This window comes from Dromaius novaehollandiae, chromosome 8 (assembly GCF_036370855.1).
Source record: "Dromaius novaehollandiae isolate bDroNov1 chromosome 8, bDroNov1.hap1, whole genome shotgun sequence".
Taxonomy (NCBI): Eukaryota; Metazoa; Chordata; class Aves; order Casuariiformes; family Dromaiidae; genus Dromaius; species Dromaius novaehollandiae.
In genome coordinates, this window is record NC_088105.1 from 19,032,873 (window position 1) to 19,049,353 (window position 16,481).

At 51.2% G+C, this 16,481-nt stretch overlaps 2 protein-coding genes across 2 annotated transcripts; both read right to left on the minus strand.

The window, feature by feature from the left end:
- Nucleotides 1–253: 253 nt before the first annotated feature.
- Nucleotides 254–5,320, minus strand: LOC135329026 (pancreatic alpha-amylase-like). Its single transcript, XM_064515821.1, has 10 exons — nucleotides 5,127–5,320; nucleotides 4,378–4,524; nucleotides 3,976–4,173; nucleotides 3,013–3,243; nucleotides 2,228–2,361; nucleotides 2,012–2,134; nucleotides 1,818–1,917; nucleotides 1,479–1,600; nucleotides 1,244–1,369; nucleotides 254–552 (listed from the first exon to the last, which is right to left on the minus strand). Exons 1-10 carry the CDS (start codon nucleotides 5,292–5,294, stop codon nucleotides 363–365), a joined length of 1,539 nt encoding a protein of 512 aa, XP_064371891.1. The 5' UTR covers nucleotides 5,295–5,320; the 3' UTR covers nucleotides 254–362.
- Nucleotides 5,321–10,735: 5,415 nt separating this feature from the next.
- Nucleotides 10,736–15,802, minus strand: LOC112983052 (pancreatic alpha-amylase). The gene is made up of 10 exons (XM_064515822.1): nucleotides 15,608–15,802; nucleotides 14,859–15,005; nucleotides 14,457–14,654; nucleotides 13,494–13,724; nucleotides 12,710–12,843; nucleotides 12,494–12,616; nucleotides 12,300–12,399; nucleotides 11,961–12,082; nucleotides 11,726–11,851; nucleotides 10,736–11,034 (listed from the first exon to the last, which is right to left on the minus strand). The coding sequence occupies exons 1-10, from the start codon at nucleotides 15,773–15,775 to the stop codon at nucleotides 10,845–10,847; spliced, it is 1,539 nt and encodes a 512-aa protein (XP_064371892.1). The 5' UTR covers nucleotides 15,776–15,802; the 3' UTR covers nucleotides 10,736–10,844.
- Between the last annotated feature and the right edge of the window lie 679 nt (nucleotides 15,803–16,481).

Sequence of the window (16,481 nt, forward strand, 5' to 3'; positions counted from 1 at the left end):
TTTGGGGTCGATACACACCGCTAGCAGCTGACTGGCCGCAACGTGGCCGCTCCTCAGCTCGTGACGCGTGTGCATGCATCGGCCTCGGAAATAAGCCCTTTGAACTTACCCAGGCTTTCTTCCCTGCTGCTCCTGCGCTCTGGGAAGCACAGGGTCACATTGCCAGCACATCCTTAAAACCTACCATTGCCCTGCCACTAAGTATGGCGTGAGAAAGTCACAATCCCATCCAGTAAGACAAGAAGCATCACTCTTTCATTTAAAGCCCATTTATTATTTGCTAGATCTGGAGAATCACTCATTCGTGAATACAAGGCGATTGCACACGTGCAGACCAAGAGCAGAAACACCTTTCACTTGAGTTACAATTTAGCATCAACGTGAATTGCAACAAATGGGTCTTCATCGCTGTTACTAATCTGGAAATAGGCCTTGCCATCACTGGAAACGTACACCTGTTTTCCAGTACATCCGCTGCCCTCCTTGTCTCCAGAAATAACATCGCAGTAGGTACCAGCGGGCAGCCCGGTTTGCAAACTCTGATTCAATTCCCTAGGTGAAAACAAGTGAATGCTCTTTAGGCCAGGTTTTCAAAACAGGCCTTTCAACCCACCTCGAGCACTTCCGAATCTGATGCTAGCCCATCACTCTGAAGGGCAATGGGATGGGAGAGAGCTCTCGGTTTATCCCTGTATCACCCCCTACCCTCTCCTTTTGGCCCTCTGGACCAGCAACGCAAGCGCAGGAAGCTAACTCAGGCTGCAGGGATACCACCAGCCATCAAAAAAGGAGTATGGGACAAAACCAAAGGGTTCACCGGGCTTCGCAGCAGGACACACGCTGTTGGCAGTGATTAGAACTGGGACTGTCCAGCCCATTCAGGTTGGATGGCAGGAGAGAGGCGAGAGCGTTGCCTTTTCACTCCCAGCTGCCAAAACTTCAGCTGCTGCTACTCCGACCCGTGGGCATCACTCTAGCCACAGCTGTAGTTTCTCAGAGAGAGACAGAGAGAGAAGGTGACTAGCGCACCACAGACACTAACAGGCCATTTCTACACCTTCAGATGCTCACTTCCGATGCCTAAGCCTTAGCTTCTGTATGGTCACATCTCCTTCACCTGACTGTGTTCTCCTGCAAAGACAGCCCCCTTCCCAACACATCATCTTGGTTTCCGCTTGCGCTTGAGGCACTGCACTTCTCTCCAGAGCCACCGTCCCTCAGCCTCTCCAACCGCACGACTTACCAATCATCATTGTTAAAGACGATGAATCCTTTACTACCACGTCCAAAAGCCACTTGATTGCTGTCGTTGTCCCACCAGTTTGAGAAAGCCTCACCATCCACCACGTTACGGAAGACAACCATGTTCCTGGAGGTGCAAAGAATGGCCGTTGCTGTAGCTGCCAGAGCTCTAAAGCAACAAGGAGCACGATGCAAAATTAACTGCTTTTGCTGCATGTTTCTGCACTGCGCCCTACCTTATTTGACGCCAGCGATGTTCACAGACCCAGTCGTTGCCACAGGTGGTGTCTGCATTAATTGTAACAGATTTTATTGATCCATCCGAGTTGCTTGGTGGTCCATACCAGTCATTAACATCCTTTCATTAAAAAGAGAAGTTTTACCATTCGTACTGAAAATGCAGAGCTACTGACTGCAGAGGAAAGCTAGAGATAACACCGCATTTCCAACACGTAGAAACAGCACAGGACACAGAAATCACTCCAGATTTACAAGCATAGCCAGACTTGACTGGTTCACTGGCTCTCTTTGGATCCTTACGAACAGTGAATTGAGCTTCAGCTTTATGAACTTACATTTCCATTTTCAAAATATCTTGGCCAACGAAAGCTTGACATCACCCGCGTGAATCCATATGGATGAGCCAGCATGAAACCAACTGCCATTTTGTAAAGCCTGTAAGACCACAAGGGAGGAGACATGGAAAGGCACATCATGCCAGGGAGAAAACCCACCAAAGCAGCATCACCCAGGCAACGGCATCTCTTACCTGGCATCCCAGAAGGTTAGAATCGACGCTCCACCAGCCCCGTGCCCCCGCTGGTTATCGTGGTTGTCCACAAAGACCAGGGCTCTGTCGGAAGGCACAAAGCCCCAGCCTTCTCCCCAGTTCCTAGACAAAAAGACAAAGGCTTGAGGCTACCCTGTCCAGCTGCGCATCCGGCTGCGGTATCCCACAGAAGTCACAGGGAGGTGTCACCCTTACTCTAAGTAGGCCATCTTTTCGCCATTCCACTTGCGGATCACGGTCCCCAGTTTTGCACCGTATTTGAATTCCGTCACTCGGCCGTTTCCAAAGTACTGGCTGCCTGTGATCGGCTCTCCACCCAAGTCAATCACCTGGTGGAGCAAAGAGAAAGCAGGGGTCTGTGACAGCCTGACCAAACAAGGTGGGGAAGAAAAAAAAGAAAAACAGAGAGTATACAGTGTACAGCCCTGAACGCTAGTTCTTGCCTCACATCGAGAGAAATAACTTCTGTGCTCTGCTAAGCACCTTTGCTTCTGCTATGTAATCAACCCCAACTCAGTATAAAACAGCACAATGCAGACGTGTGAAAATGGGACTGAACAAAGGCAGGAAAAAGTTGGGTGACGGTCTGTGGTAGAGGCTCTTGCAAAAAGCAAAACTACTCATCATTTGTGAAGGTCTGCTCCAGAGAAGTGCTCAGCCCTTTCTTCGGCTGTACAGTTGTCACCATGGACTGCACCATCCCCTCCTAGTCACATGACTCTTAGAAATCTCCAGGGAGCTGCTCCATGAAGATTTCAAAGCGTCTTGCGATTCTGGAGCGCAAGTCTCAATCTAGACTTCTGACCGCCAGACTGCAGGGCTCGGCCTTTGCGGCGGCGTAGGATCAAGCCCATATCATTACTTCCATTCCCCTGCGTGGGGAAGGGAAAGATGGGAAGGAACAAAGACGACAGGAAGACGACGGGGGCGTGGGGGTGGGGGAGCAAAAGAAACAGAGGGGGAAAAAAAAAAGAGATTACCTCCTGGAAAATGAAAGGTCTAGATCCTGAAGAAAACCAGTTAGTATTCAGGTCGTTCAGCTTGTCTAGAAATGCCTTTATGTCCCCAGGCCACATATGCTTGGCAGCATCAAGCCGGAAGCCTGCTACCCCAATATCTATGAGCCGATTCATGTACGCAGCAACTGTGGAGCGCACATAGTCCTTCTCCAGAGCCAGATCCAGAAGGCCAACCAAGCGGCAGTCCCGGACCTGTCAAAAAAGTTTTGAGGTGTCACTCCTTCAGGCCAGAAAACGCGTATCTTGCAATAAAATGCTCGGGCTTTTCAGCTAGTCAAGTCCACTCAGCTTGTACGTCACAACCCTACAGAAGAGAATTCCTCCAAAGTCTGCACCAAAACGGTGATAAGGTCATTCCACAGCCTGACTCTCAAGTTTGGGCAGTCGCTGAAGGATATCATCTCTCCGCATAGCTGTCCTCAGAATTTAGGACGAGAAGCAGCATGGTGTATGGTGGCAAAGCGGACACAGTAAGAGCTCTAAACCCGAGAAAGAACAAACGCTGATCTAATATACGGAAAAGAGCAACACGCTCAGCCAGGGTAACGCTTTGCACTGCTGCCAGTTTTCTACGGGGGCTCCTTACCAGTGTCAGCTACGCCTACAAGCCCTAACTGCTCGCCGCCTGAGCTGAGTACCTTGGACTCAACTCCGGAGCATACTCCTGCACGTGCCCGCATGTGACAGGTGAGAAGGCTTCTTGCTTTCTCAGTTCTTACGATAGTACGTACCTACAGTACCCGGCCTACACAGAAGCCGGCGTTGATTACTTCAGTCACGACTCAGGTGACTAAGCAACGATTTCTGTGACAACCTCCTCCCTTCCTTTTGCTGCACTACAACGTTTACACAACAGGAGAGAACAAACGCAACGACGAATGTGGTCAACAAAGAAGATGCCAAACTTTCACCACAGAAAGTTACCTGATAAGCATCGCCGTAATTTTCGATTTCTCCACTTGCAGTTGTACATTTGCCGTCGTTGAAATCCCAGCCAGAGTACGGCACAGCTGGAAAGTCTCTGCTGCCAGCGTCAAAATAGCTTCCACAGGTAGAATGGGTGCCATAGCCAGCCCCAGAGCCACACATGTGGTTGACAACCGCATCCACATAGATACGAACCTGGAAAAGCAGTCACTGCATTTCAGTATGGTTTCTAAGAGTGGTAAAGCAATAGCCAGAGTTTTCCTGCATCACCTTTAGCTCTTCCTCTTCCCCCCCGGCCTTTCCCCTATTCTCTGCCTCCTTTGGGAATGGGAGCAGCAACCTCCCCCAGCCAAAACAGTGCCTCCTCCCATAGTATTTACACGTCCTCCAGGCACTTACTCCAACGTTGTTGCATCTGGTCACCATGTCTCTAAATTCGTCTTCATTTCCTGAGCGAGTGCAGAGCTTGTAGCTGATGGGCTGGTATCTTTCCCACCAGGGTCTATTGGGGCTAGTTACAACCAGATTTTCATTTGGAGGTGAAACCTGCAGTGGAAAAGATGCACCTTTGTAAAATACAAATTCTTTCTTACTCTAGGTCTGAAGTGCAAAGCGTGGGCTCCGTGCCGAGATCTATCCTGGATTTCCGGGAGAAGCAGGCTGCAGTCCAACCCCGGCTCCCTCTCCCCCAGCATAAGCTCTGGTCTGTGAGGTGCCAGTCCTGTAGGCTGGCACGGAAGACGTTTACTTCGGTTCCCGTGGGCTGCCCAGGTTCAGCACAGGTTTGCTTTCGAAGGCCACACACATTGCAGGGCTGAAGCTACAGACAGGATTTTTGTCTGGAACCGTGATGGCATTAGAAATGCCAAAACTCCACAGTTAGGCACTTCCACTGGAAAAAGATAGATAGAGAGGAAATCTTAGCTTTGCAAGCGACAAATTTTGGAGGAAAGCATGCCTCTCTAACTGATCTGCTAGAGATGCAACATAACGAGCCTTGCAGGAGCTAGGGTTGCGTCTAACAGCTCATATTACTTTCACCTCCATCTTCAGCAGAACAGTTGCTTGGACTCTGCTGTCTCGGATTCAGACATTTGGATTTATTAAACAAAGCAATTTTACTGCCTACTGCCAGGAAAACAGCGTACCTGAACTCCTCCAAATCCATAAGGAGCCAAATAGCGTTCGCACTCGAGAGCGATATCAGCCCAGCGCCATTCAAAGAGGTGCACAATAGAGGTCCTCCCATACTGAGTATGGGGGTCGTACTGGGCCCCGCAAAACCCCACAGCTGCGAGCAGGAGGAGGACTTGCATGGTGTCTGCCGTTTGAGGTTGTGGTCTTCCCACCGGCTACTTATACTCCTGCACGATGACACGGGTCCCTCTGCAGCTGACAGATTTCACACAGGTAAATGCTGTCAGTTGTTATCTGGTTACCTAGCTGAGTACCTTTCCGCATTTTTGATCTTTCCTGAATTGCCCAACACCTGAAGATAAACTACTTTTTCACAACGATACACACTATCACCAACTGAGCAGCCTGCGGGCAGCGTACCCACATTCAAAACGGCACTCTTTCAAGTCTTATTAACAAAAACGTTTTTGAAAAGCTTACTCAGAAATGCGACATATGGGCTCTCCAATGGGGGGAGGGGGGCGGGGGGTGGAAGATAACACAGAAAGAATGCAGCCAGAGGACAACCAGAAGTCTAATAGCCCTGTGAGAATGAACTCACCAGCGTTCCAAAGCATCGAGCTCTCAGGATTTACACGAGCACAAAACCAGGCACCTGACCAGCCACCGGCAGTCAAGGGCAGATGAATCACGCCACGTGACAGGAGCCTTCAACAGGGGAACCATAGGGACAATGTGACCGACCGACCCCTAAACCCCAACAGTGGGAGAAGGCTCAGAGGAGATGGGCAAGGGCGACGTGCCCAAGGAGCTCGGGGAAGAAGGTAGGGTGTGACTGACCGCAGCTGCTGCAAAGAAAGCTGATTTTATCTCAACACAAAGGGGACCGGAAGCTGACCTGTGTTTTAGATAAAGGGCTATATTGGATGCATGGATCAGCTGACTGTATCACAGCTGAGCGGGTCAACTGGCTGCGTAAATGTTTTTCCCTGAGTTAATCAGAGGGGGTGTGACTGCCTCCCTGAGGCAGCCAGAGCAGCATGGCGGGGAGGGGGTGTATATCTGGCTCAGCCCAACACAGGGTACAAAAGCTGAACAGCTAACAAAAGCACTTTGAAGAGAGCAATGGGCTTGAGGCGCTTTCAACCCATGCATTCCTTCCCAGCGACCGGGGACGCCCAGTGTCGGGGAGGTGAGCACACTGCAGAGACCAGGAACGGGAATCCCGTTTGTATCGTGACCCAACCGCACCTTGCAATTGCTGTATTTGGCTAAGTGTAACTGACGCTTGCACTGCCATTTCGGCATATTGCTGTATCGCTCTGCTAAATCAAAATCCCCTGTAACCTCAAATCAAGCAAACCTGGTGCTAAACATTTCACACCCTCCGCACGGGGCATAGCTGAAAGAGCCTGGTCGGAGAGTGTTGGACTCTGACACGTAACTAGAAACTGACCTGTTTCCCTGCACGTGTATGTTGCTAGAGTTATTGCCCAGTCCTTGCTATAAACTCTGACAGATTTTCACCGCCCTCACACAGCTGCGTGGAGCAACTCCGTTGTTACTATGTGGTTAAAAGTGATCTAAACTTCCAGTATTTTCCTATCCAACAGAGCCTCTGAGCAAGTTCTCCGCTCCCTTTGAGTGACCGGTAGCTCAGCTGCTGCAAAGAAGAGAAGCCAGACGGAGACACGGCAGAAGGGTCCTGGAGGCTCAACACACAATTACAGTGGGAATCCAAACGGAGCTGTTGCCTGAACCCCTCCTGGCTTCTCCCTCAACTTCCTACTTCCAAAACCTTCCAGCTTTGGCTCGTAGCACGATTTCAATCCTTCACTCGGTACTGCCATATAAAACCAAGGCCTCACTGACAACACTTTATGAATAAGCTGGAGTCATGCTGATGATAAAACCATTGCCGAAAGAACTTCACCAGAAAACCAGTGATACGCTTGGCGAGCACCCACGAGAAACAAGCGAGGCCACGATACAGCACCGCCATCCCAGTCGCAGAGGAACCTCGGCGCACGTGGTAGCTGAACTCCCTCCTCTACTGTGTTCTTCCGGAAACGAGCCCCGTCGCTCAGTGCGCGTCCCGTACCGCCTGCTCTTTCCCAGAACTTACACGCCGGGAGAAAAAGCAGAAGCAGGTCCCCTTTGCCCAAGCTTTTAAATGGCAAACCTAAACAAGCAGGCCTGCTCCTGTACTTCCCCGTGTGGCCCTGGCACAACTCCTGCCCAGCGAATACACCAGTGATACCACGCTGCGGTGGTAGTGCCTTCCCAACAGAGAGCTGCAGCGTCAACGTGCGCACCAGACCCAACAGCGTCAAAGTCTTCCCTGTCCCACAAGAACAATCGCAATGCAAGCGTCTCCCTCGCTGCTATGTAGCTTGGCTAAACAAATAGTAGGGAGCTTTGTGATGGGTCACAAACGTCTTTGTGAGGGCCAGACTGTGAAAATGTTTCAACCGTTCGCAGACAGGCTACTAAAATGGAACGCGGCAGACCTAGGGAGGTGCGTCTCCAAGATGCTCCCTCAGGGAGAGTTAACTTGAGCTATCAGGTATCGCTGACACAAAGAACATGTTGACATTTAAAACTTTCCATTCACACCCACACTAGACTAGGGACCTGACTGGCCTTCGTTGCAGCTCCGCTTCCACTCCCCTCGCGCTTGGCACCTTCTGCAGAGAACCCGAGGGACGCTGCTCAGGTGGTGATCAGTACTTTGCCTAGATCAGAAGGCGTAGCGCTTTGGCAAATTCCCACAGGCTCACCTGGCCAGCTTCCTTTGGGACGCTTTCTTTCCTTCTAGAAGCTGGGAACTGCCCGGCCGTGGCATCCTAGCCAACCTGGGGCCCGTCTTCCTTCAGCTCTGCTCGTTCTCACACTCCCTTCCCGCAAGACCACTTCCTTCTCACAACAGTACTCGAGCGACGCCGTCTTTGAGGGCAAGGCTGGCATCGTTTCAGCCTCGAGCAGGCCACTGCAATAGCTGAGCTCCTGAGCTGCCCTTTTAGTTCTCGGGCCCCCAAATTTCATCTGCCCTTAAGCATGCAAAGGCCAGAGCTTAACTTACTGACAAAACGTACTCTAAAAGTACATCTCAGCGCCACCTATCATCTTCACAGTACTGGAACTCATCAGCAACAAAAATGACCTCTGATAGACGGATCTCACTTGTAAACACTGCCAACACCGCAAAACATCCCAAAGCTACTGCTGTGGAAACCAGCGTGCCAGCAGGAGGATCCTGATGCACACTCAGCTAAAGCTGAGCCATTTGCTAGGAAGGGTGCTTTGGCGAGGGCTACCACCATTGCTTTGGGCTTGGCTACACGGCGAGCAGAGCAACACCACTGTCTTCTCTCGAGCAAGCACCAGCACTGCACCGGCTCGGGGAGATCCAAGGAGAAAAAACAGCAGAAGAGGAGTTTGCGGAAGAATGAGGCAACTGCAAAGGAGGGAAAGAAACTTAGCTTGCTTACCGGCTGCTACTCTGGAAGGCAGTGTGCCAAAAATGCCTCTAAAATGACAAGGACGAGCAGAAGAATCCCCGGACTCAGGCCTTCAGATGGCGGTATCACTCAGCAAAACTCACAGCTTCCACAAAGAAAGAGAGGACCGCTTCGTTTGTGACAGATAACGCACTATTGCACAGGGGCCACAAAACGCCAAAATACTACACTTCAGCAAATGAAGTAGACATCCTGCTTGGCCCTGGAAAATGCTGTACTTGAACGGGAAAACAAGACCCCAAAATGTTTCAGCGTTTCTTTCAGCACTGGCATAGCCCTTCCGGACACCTATTTTACATAAAACGAAGTAGGGACAAAGATGATGAAATTTTCCTCACGATAATAATTCTGGGAACGACTTGAAGACCAGGAGGAAAGCTGACTGTACCTCAGGGCTTCACGACCCATCTACGAGACCCGCCGTTGTTCCCGATGACAACGCTGCTTACTTCCAGTTTGCCTACCTTGTGCCTCGCTGTAAAGCACTGCGCCAAAATTGCCTCCGTAAAATTAAAAGCTCCCTCCCACCCCCACCCCCAAACCCGCAATTCAGGCCGGGTCCTTTCGCAGCAGTCGATGTCTCGGTCCAAGCAGCGTTTTACGTCCACCTCGTAACACTGCCTCGTGGTTTCTGCCTCCGTTCTGCACGCGATTCCAGCATTGGGCGCAGAACTACGGCTCGACCTTTGAGGGCTTCAGCCGGCAAAATGCTCACTGCCTCCCAGCATCAACGAAAACTGGATCCCAAAGTGCTTGCAGGCACAGGCACCTCCCTCTCCCTATTCGGCACGTTCTTGCCTCCTGTTCCTTCGTGGACTCCCCGGGGCCACGCGTGTCAGGTCCATCGCTTGCCACAGTAGATGGAGCGGGTTGAGAAAAAACCAGCAACCTTCACGGCGAGAGTGAGTGCTGCGCGCTGGGTCAGGCAATCTCTGAACAACAGCCAACGTGGCATCACCCGCTTTCCAAGGGTTGTAGCTCAGTGCCAGCACAGCTCCCACACACAGGGCTACGCTGACCCAGCGAGAGAGAAAGAGCAGGCGGGGCCAGGCTGTTTCAAAGGTGTGGGAGGGCTCCCCGATCTGACCCCGGGGGGAAAAGACAGGTGTGCAATGGCTATTAGCTGCTGCTGCTGCAAACCAGCCTCTCCTCCTCCTCCTCCTCCTCGCTCCTTCCACGTGGGGCTCCCCAGCCTTGGACACCTTTCCGGCGAGCAGCTCCGAAGGCTGCGGTCGGCCAGCAGGCCCTCTGCCCGCGGCAAGCTGGCTCTAGCCACCCCTACCGAGGGAGATGGCAGGTTCAGCCCCGGGCCAGGGACACGGCCTTTCCCCGGGCTCCCCCACCACCACTACACTGCCAAACGCCCTGAGCCCCGTCTGAGCCAATCCCTCCCCAGCGCAACCGCACACGCTCCCTGCCTCCGGAAAAGGGAAACAGCCTTTCAAAGTGTACCTTGTGCTCAAAATCAGTCACTCTTGCAATGGCCTTTGCGGATTGGGTCACGCCAAGTGCTTTCTCCCAAGGAGGCATTTTGCTTTCAAGCGGCGGTGGCACGCTCACGTTTACCCGGGGATTGCCTCATGGCTGACGGTAAAATTGTGGCGGCTGCCCATTCTGTGCTCAGGCTCCGTAAGTAGGCGAGATATTACACAACTGTCAAACGCAATGCACCGTGGAGATGGTGCTGAGCTTATGCCGCTGGCACGATGTCTAAGCGATGCCCGGACACGCATCTCGCTTCACGTGCCCCTTTGCAATAGCCACCGTGAGTGTGAGTTTGGAGCAGGCCGCTGGCATCTGCCGAGGCAGACGCTCTGTTTGCTTTGCCACCAGAAAGGCACCTCGTTTTGGGGTCGATACACACCGCTAGCAGCTGACTGGCCGCAACGTGGCCACTCCTCAGCACGTGACGCGTGTGCATGCATCGGCCTCGGAAATAAGCCCTTTGAACTTACCCAGGCTTTCTTCCCTGCTGCTCCTGCGCTCTGGGAAGCACAGGGTCACATTGCCAGCACATCCTTAAAACCTACCATTGCCCTGCCACTAAGTATGGCGTGAGAAAGTCACAATCCCATCCAGTAAGACAAGAAGCATCACTCTTTCATTTAAAGCCCATTTATTATTTGCTAGATCTGGAGAATCACTCATTCGTGAATACAAGGCGATTGCACACGTGCAGACCAAGAGCAGAAACACCTTTCACTTGAGTTACAATTTAGCATCAACGTGAATTGCAACAAATGGGTCTTCATCGCTGTTACTAATCTGGAAATAGGCCTTGCCATCACTGGAAACGTACACCTGTTTTCCAGTACATCCGCTGCCCTCCTTGTCTCCAGAAATAACATCGCAGTAGGTACCAGCGGGCAGCCCGGTTTGCAAACTCTGATTCAATTCCCTAGGTGAAAACAAGTGAATGCTCTTTAGGCCAGGTTTTCAAAACAGGCCTTTCAACCCGCCTCGAGCACTTCCGAATCTGATGCTAGCCCATCACTCTGAAGGGCAATGGGATGGGAGAGAGCTCTCGGTTTATCCCTGTATCACCCCCTACCCTCTCCTTTTGGCCCTCTGGACCAGCAACGCAAGCGCAGGAAGCTAACTCAGGCTGCAGGGATACCACCAGCCATCAAAAAAGGAGTATGGGACAAAACCAAAGGGTTCACCGGGCTTCGCAGCAGGACACACGCTGTTGGCAGTGATTAGAACTGGGACTGTCCAGCCCATTCAGGTTGGATGGCAGGAGAGAGGCGAGAGCGTTGCCTTTTCACTCCCAGCTGCCAAAACTTCAGCTGCTGCTACTCCGACCCGTGGGCATCACTCTAGCCACAGCTGTAGTTTCTCAGAGAGAGACAGAGAGAGAAGGTGACTAGCGCACCACAGACACTAACAGGCCATTTCTACACCTTCAGATGCTCACTTCCGATGCCTAAGCCTTAGCTTCTGTATGGTCACATCTCCTTCACCTGACTGTGTTCTCCTGCAAAGACAGCCCCCTTCCCAACACATCATCTTGGTTTCCGCTTGCGCTTGAGGCACTGCACTTCTCTCCAGAGCCACCGTCCCTCAGCCTCTCCAACCGCACGACTTACCAATCATCATTGTTAAAGACGATGAATCCTTTACTACCACGTCCAAAAGCCACTTGATTGCTGTTGTTGTCCCACCAGTTTGAGAAAGCCTCACCATCCACCACGTTACGGAAGACAACCATGTTCCTGGAGGTGCAAAGAATGGCCGTTGCTGTAGCTGCCAGAGCTCTAAAGCAACAAGGAGCACGATGCAAAATTAACTGCTTTTGCTGCATGTTTCTGCACTGCGCCCTACCTTATTTGACGCCAGCGATGTTCACAGACCCAGTCGTTGCCACAGGTGGTGTCTGCATTAATTGTAACAGATTTTATTGATCCATCCGAGTTGCTTGGTGGTCCATACCAGTCATTAACATCCTTTCATTAAAAAGAGAAGTTTTACCATTCGTACTGAAAATGCAGAGCTACTGACTGCAGAGGAAAGCTAGAGATAACACCGCATTTCCAACACGTAGAAACAGCACAGGACACAGAAATCACTCCAGATTTACAAGCATAGCCAGACTTGACTGGTTCACTGGCTCTCTTTGGATCCTTACGAACAGTGAATTGAGCTTCAGCTTTATGAACTTACATTTCCATTTTCAAAATATCTTGGCCAACGAAAGCTTGACATCACCCGCGTGAATCCATATGGATGAGCCAGCATGAAACCAACTGCCATTTTGTAAAGCCTGTAAGACCACAAGGGAGGAGACATGGAAAGGCACATCATGCCAGGGAGAAAACCCACCAAAGCAGCATCACCCAGGCAACGGCATCTCTTACCTGGCATCCCAGAAGGTTAGAATCGACGCTCCACCAGCCCCGTGCCCCCGCTGGTTATCGTGGTTGTCCACAAAGACCAGGGCTCTGTCGGAAGGCACAAAGCCCCAGCCTTCTCCCCAGTTCCTAGACAAAAAGACAAAGGCTTGAGGCTACCCTGTCCAGCTGCGCATCCGGCTGCGGTATCCCACAGAAGTCACAGGGAGGTGTCACCCTTACTCTAAGTAGGCCATCTTTTCGCCATTCCACTTGCGGATCACGGTCCCCAGTTTTGCACCGTATTTGAATTCCGTCACTCGGCCGTTTCCAAAGTACTGGCTGCCTGTGATCGGCTCTCCACCCAAGTCAATCACCTGGTGGAGCAAAGAGAAAGCAGGGGTCTGTGACAGCCTGACCAAACAAGGTGGGGAAGAAAAAAAAGAAAAACAGAGAGTATACAGTGTACAGCCCTGAACGCTAGTTCTTGCCTCACATCGAGAGAAATAACTTCTGTGCTCTGCTAAGCACCTTTGCTTCTGCTATGTAATCAACCCCAACTCAGTATAAAACAGCACAATGCAGACGTGTGAAAATGGGACTGAACAAAGGCAGGAAAAAGTTGGGTGACGGTCTGTGGTAGAGGCTCTTGCAAAAAGCAAAACTACTCATCATTTGTGAAGGTCTGCTCCAGAGAAGTGCTCAGCCCTTTCTTCGGCTGTACAGTTGTCACCATGGACTGCACCATCCCCTCCTAGTCACATGACTCTTAGAAATCTCCAGGGAGCTGCTCCATGAAGATTTCAAAGCGTCTTGCGATTCTGGAGCGCAAGTCTCAATCTAGACTTCTGACCGCTAGACTGCAGGGCTCGGCCTTTGCGGCGGCGTAGGATCAAGCCCATATCATTACTTCCATTCCCCTGCGTGGGGAAGGGAAAGATGGGAAGGAACAAAGACGACAGGAAGACGACGGGGGCGTGGGGGTGGGGGAGCAAAAGAAACAGAGGGGAAAAAAAAAAGAGATTACCTCCTGGAAAATGAAAGGTCTAGATCCTGAAGAAAACCAGTTAGTATTCAGGTTGTTCAGCTTGTCTAGAAATGCCTTTATGTCCCCAGGCCACATATGCTTGGCAGCATCAAGCCGGAAGCCTGCTACCCCAATATCTATGAGCCGATTCATGTACGCAGCAACTGTGGAGCGCACATAGTCCTTCTCCAGAGCCAGATCCAGAAGGCCAACCAAGCGGCAGTCCCGGACCTGTCAAAAAAGTTTTGAGGTGTCACTCCTTCAGGCCAGAAAACGCGTATCTTGCAATAAAATGCTCGGGCTTTTCAGCTAGTCAAGTCCACTCAGCCTGTATGTCACAACCCTACAGAAGAGAATTCCTCCAAAGTCTGCACCAAAACGGTGATAAGGTCATTCCACAGCCTGACTCTCAAGTTTGGGCAGTCGCTGAAGGATATCATCTCTCCGCATAGCTGTCCTCAGAATTTAGGACGAGAAGCAGCATGGTGTATGGTGGCAAAGCGGACGCAGTAAGAGCTCTAAACCCGAGAAAGAACAAACGCTGATCTAATATACGGAAAAGAGCAACACGCTCAGCCAGGGTAACGCTTTGCACTGCTGCCAGTTTTCTACGGGGGCTCCTTACCAGTGTCAGCTACGCCTACAAGCCCTAACTGCTCGCCGCCTGAGCTGAGTACCTTGGACTCAACTCCGGAGCATACTCCTGCACGTGCCCGCATGTGACAGGTGAGAAGGCTTCTTGCTTTCTCAGTTCTTACGATAGTACGTACCTACAGTACCCGGCCTACACAGAAGCCGGCGTTGATTACTTCAGTCACGACTCAGGTGACTAAGCAACGATTTCTGTGACAACCTCCTCCCTTCCTTTTGCTGCACTACAACGTTTACACAACAGGAGAGAACAAACGCAACGACGAATGTGGTCAACAAAGAAGATGCCAAACTTTCACCACAGAAAGTTACCTGATAAGCATCGCCGTAATTTTCGATTTCTCCACTTGCAGTTGTACATTTGCCGTCGTTGAAATCCCAGCCAGAGTACGGCACAGCTGGAAAGTCTCTGCTGCCAGCGTTAAAATAGCTTCCACAGGTAGAATGGGTGCCATAGCCAGCCCCAGAGCCACACATGTGGTTGACAACCGCATCCACATAGATACGAACCTGGAAAAGCAGTCACTGCATTTCAGTATGGTTTCTAAGAGTGGTAAAGCAATAGCCAGAGTTTTCCTGCATCACCTTTAGCTCTTCCTCTTCCCCCCCGGCCTTTCCCCTATTCTCTGCCTCCTTTGGGAATGGGAGCAGCAACCTCCCCCAGCCAAAACAGTGCCTCCTCCCATAGTATTTACACGTCCTCCAGGCACTTACTCCAACGTTGTTGCATCTGGTCACCATGTCTCTAAATTCGTCTTCATTTCCTGAGCGAGTGCAGAGCTTGTAGCTGATGGGCTGGTATCTTTCCCACCAGGGTCTATTGGGGCTAGTTACAACCAGATTTTCATTTGGAGGTGAAACCTGCAGTGGAAAAGATGCACCTTTGTAAAATACAAATTCTTTCTTACTCTAGGTCTGAAGTGCAAAGCGTGGGCTCCGTGCCGAGATCTATCCTGGATTTCCGGGAGAAGCAGGCTGCAGTCCAACCCCGGCTCCCTCTCCCCCAGCATAAGCTCTGGTCTGTGAGGTGCCAGTCCTGTAGGCTGGCACGGAAGACGTTTACTTCGGTTCCCGTGGGCTGCCCAGGTTCAGCACAGGTTTGCTTTCGAAGGCCACACACATTGCAGGGCTGAAGCTACAGACAGGATTTTTGTCTGGAACCGTGATGGCATTAGAAATGCCAAAACTCCACAGTTAGGCACTTCCACTGGAAAAAGATAGATAGGGAGGAAATCTTAGCTTTGCAAGCGACAAATTTTGGAGGAAAGCATGCCTCTCTAACTGATCTGCTGGAGATGCAACATAACGAGCCTTGCAGGAGCTAGGGTTGCGTCTAACAGCTCATATTACTTTCACCTCCATCTTCAGCAGAACAGTTGCTTGGACTCTGCTGTCTCGGATTCAGACATTTGGATTTATTAAACAAAGCAATTTTACTGCCTACTGCCAGGAAAACAGCGTACCTGAACTCCTCCAAATCCATAAGGAGCCAAATAGCGTTCGCACTCGAGAGCGATATCAGCCCAGCGCCATTCAAAGAGGTGCACAATAGAGGTCCTCCCATACTGAGTATGGGGGTCGTACTGGGCCCCGCAAAACCCCACAGCTGCGAGCAGGAGGAGGACTTGCATGGTGTCTGCCGTTTGAGGTTGTGGTCTTCCCACCGGCTACTTATACTCCTGCACGATGACACGGGTCCCTCTGCAGCTGACAGATTTCACACAGGTAAATGCTGTCAGTTGTTATCTGGTTACCTAGCTGAGTACCTTTCCGCATTTTTGATCTTTCCTGAATTGCCCAACACCTGAAGATAAACTACTTTTTCACAACGATACACACTATCACCAACTGAGCAGCCTGCGGGCAGCGTACCCACATTCAAAACGGCACTCTTTCAAGTCTTATTAACAAAAACGTTTTTGAAAAGCTTACTCAGAAATGCGACATATGGGCTCTCCAATGGGGGGAGGGGGGCGGGGGGTGGAAGATAACACAGAAAGAATGCAGCCAGAGGACAACCAGAAGTCTAATAGCCCTGTGAGAATGAACTCACCAGCGTTCCAAAGCATCGAGCTCTCAGGATTTACACGAGCACAAAACCAGGCACCTGACCAGCCACCGGCAGTCAAGGGCAGATGAATCACGCCACGTGACAGGAGCCTTCAACAGGGGAACCATAGGGACAATGTGACCGACCGACCCCTAAACCCCAACAGTGGGAGAAGGCTCAGAGGAGATGGGCAAGGGCGACGTGCCCAAGGAGCTCGGGGAAGAAGGTAGGGTGTGACTGACCGCAGCTGCTGCAAAGAAAGCTGATTTTATCTCAACACAAAGGGG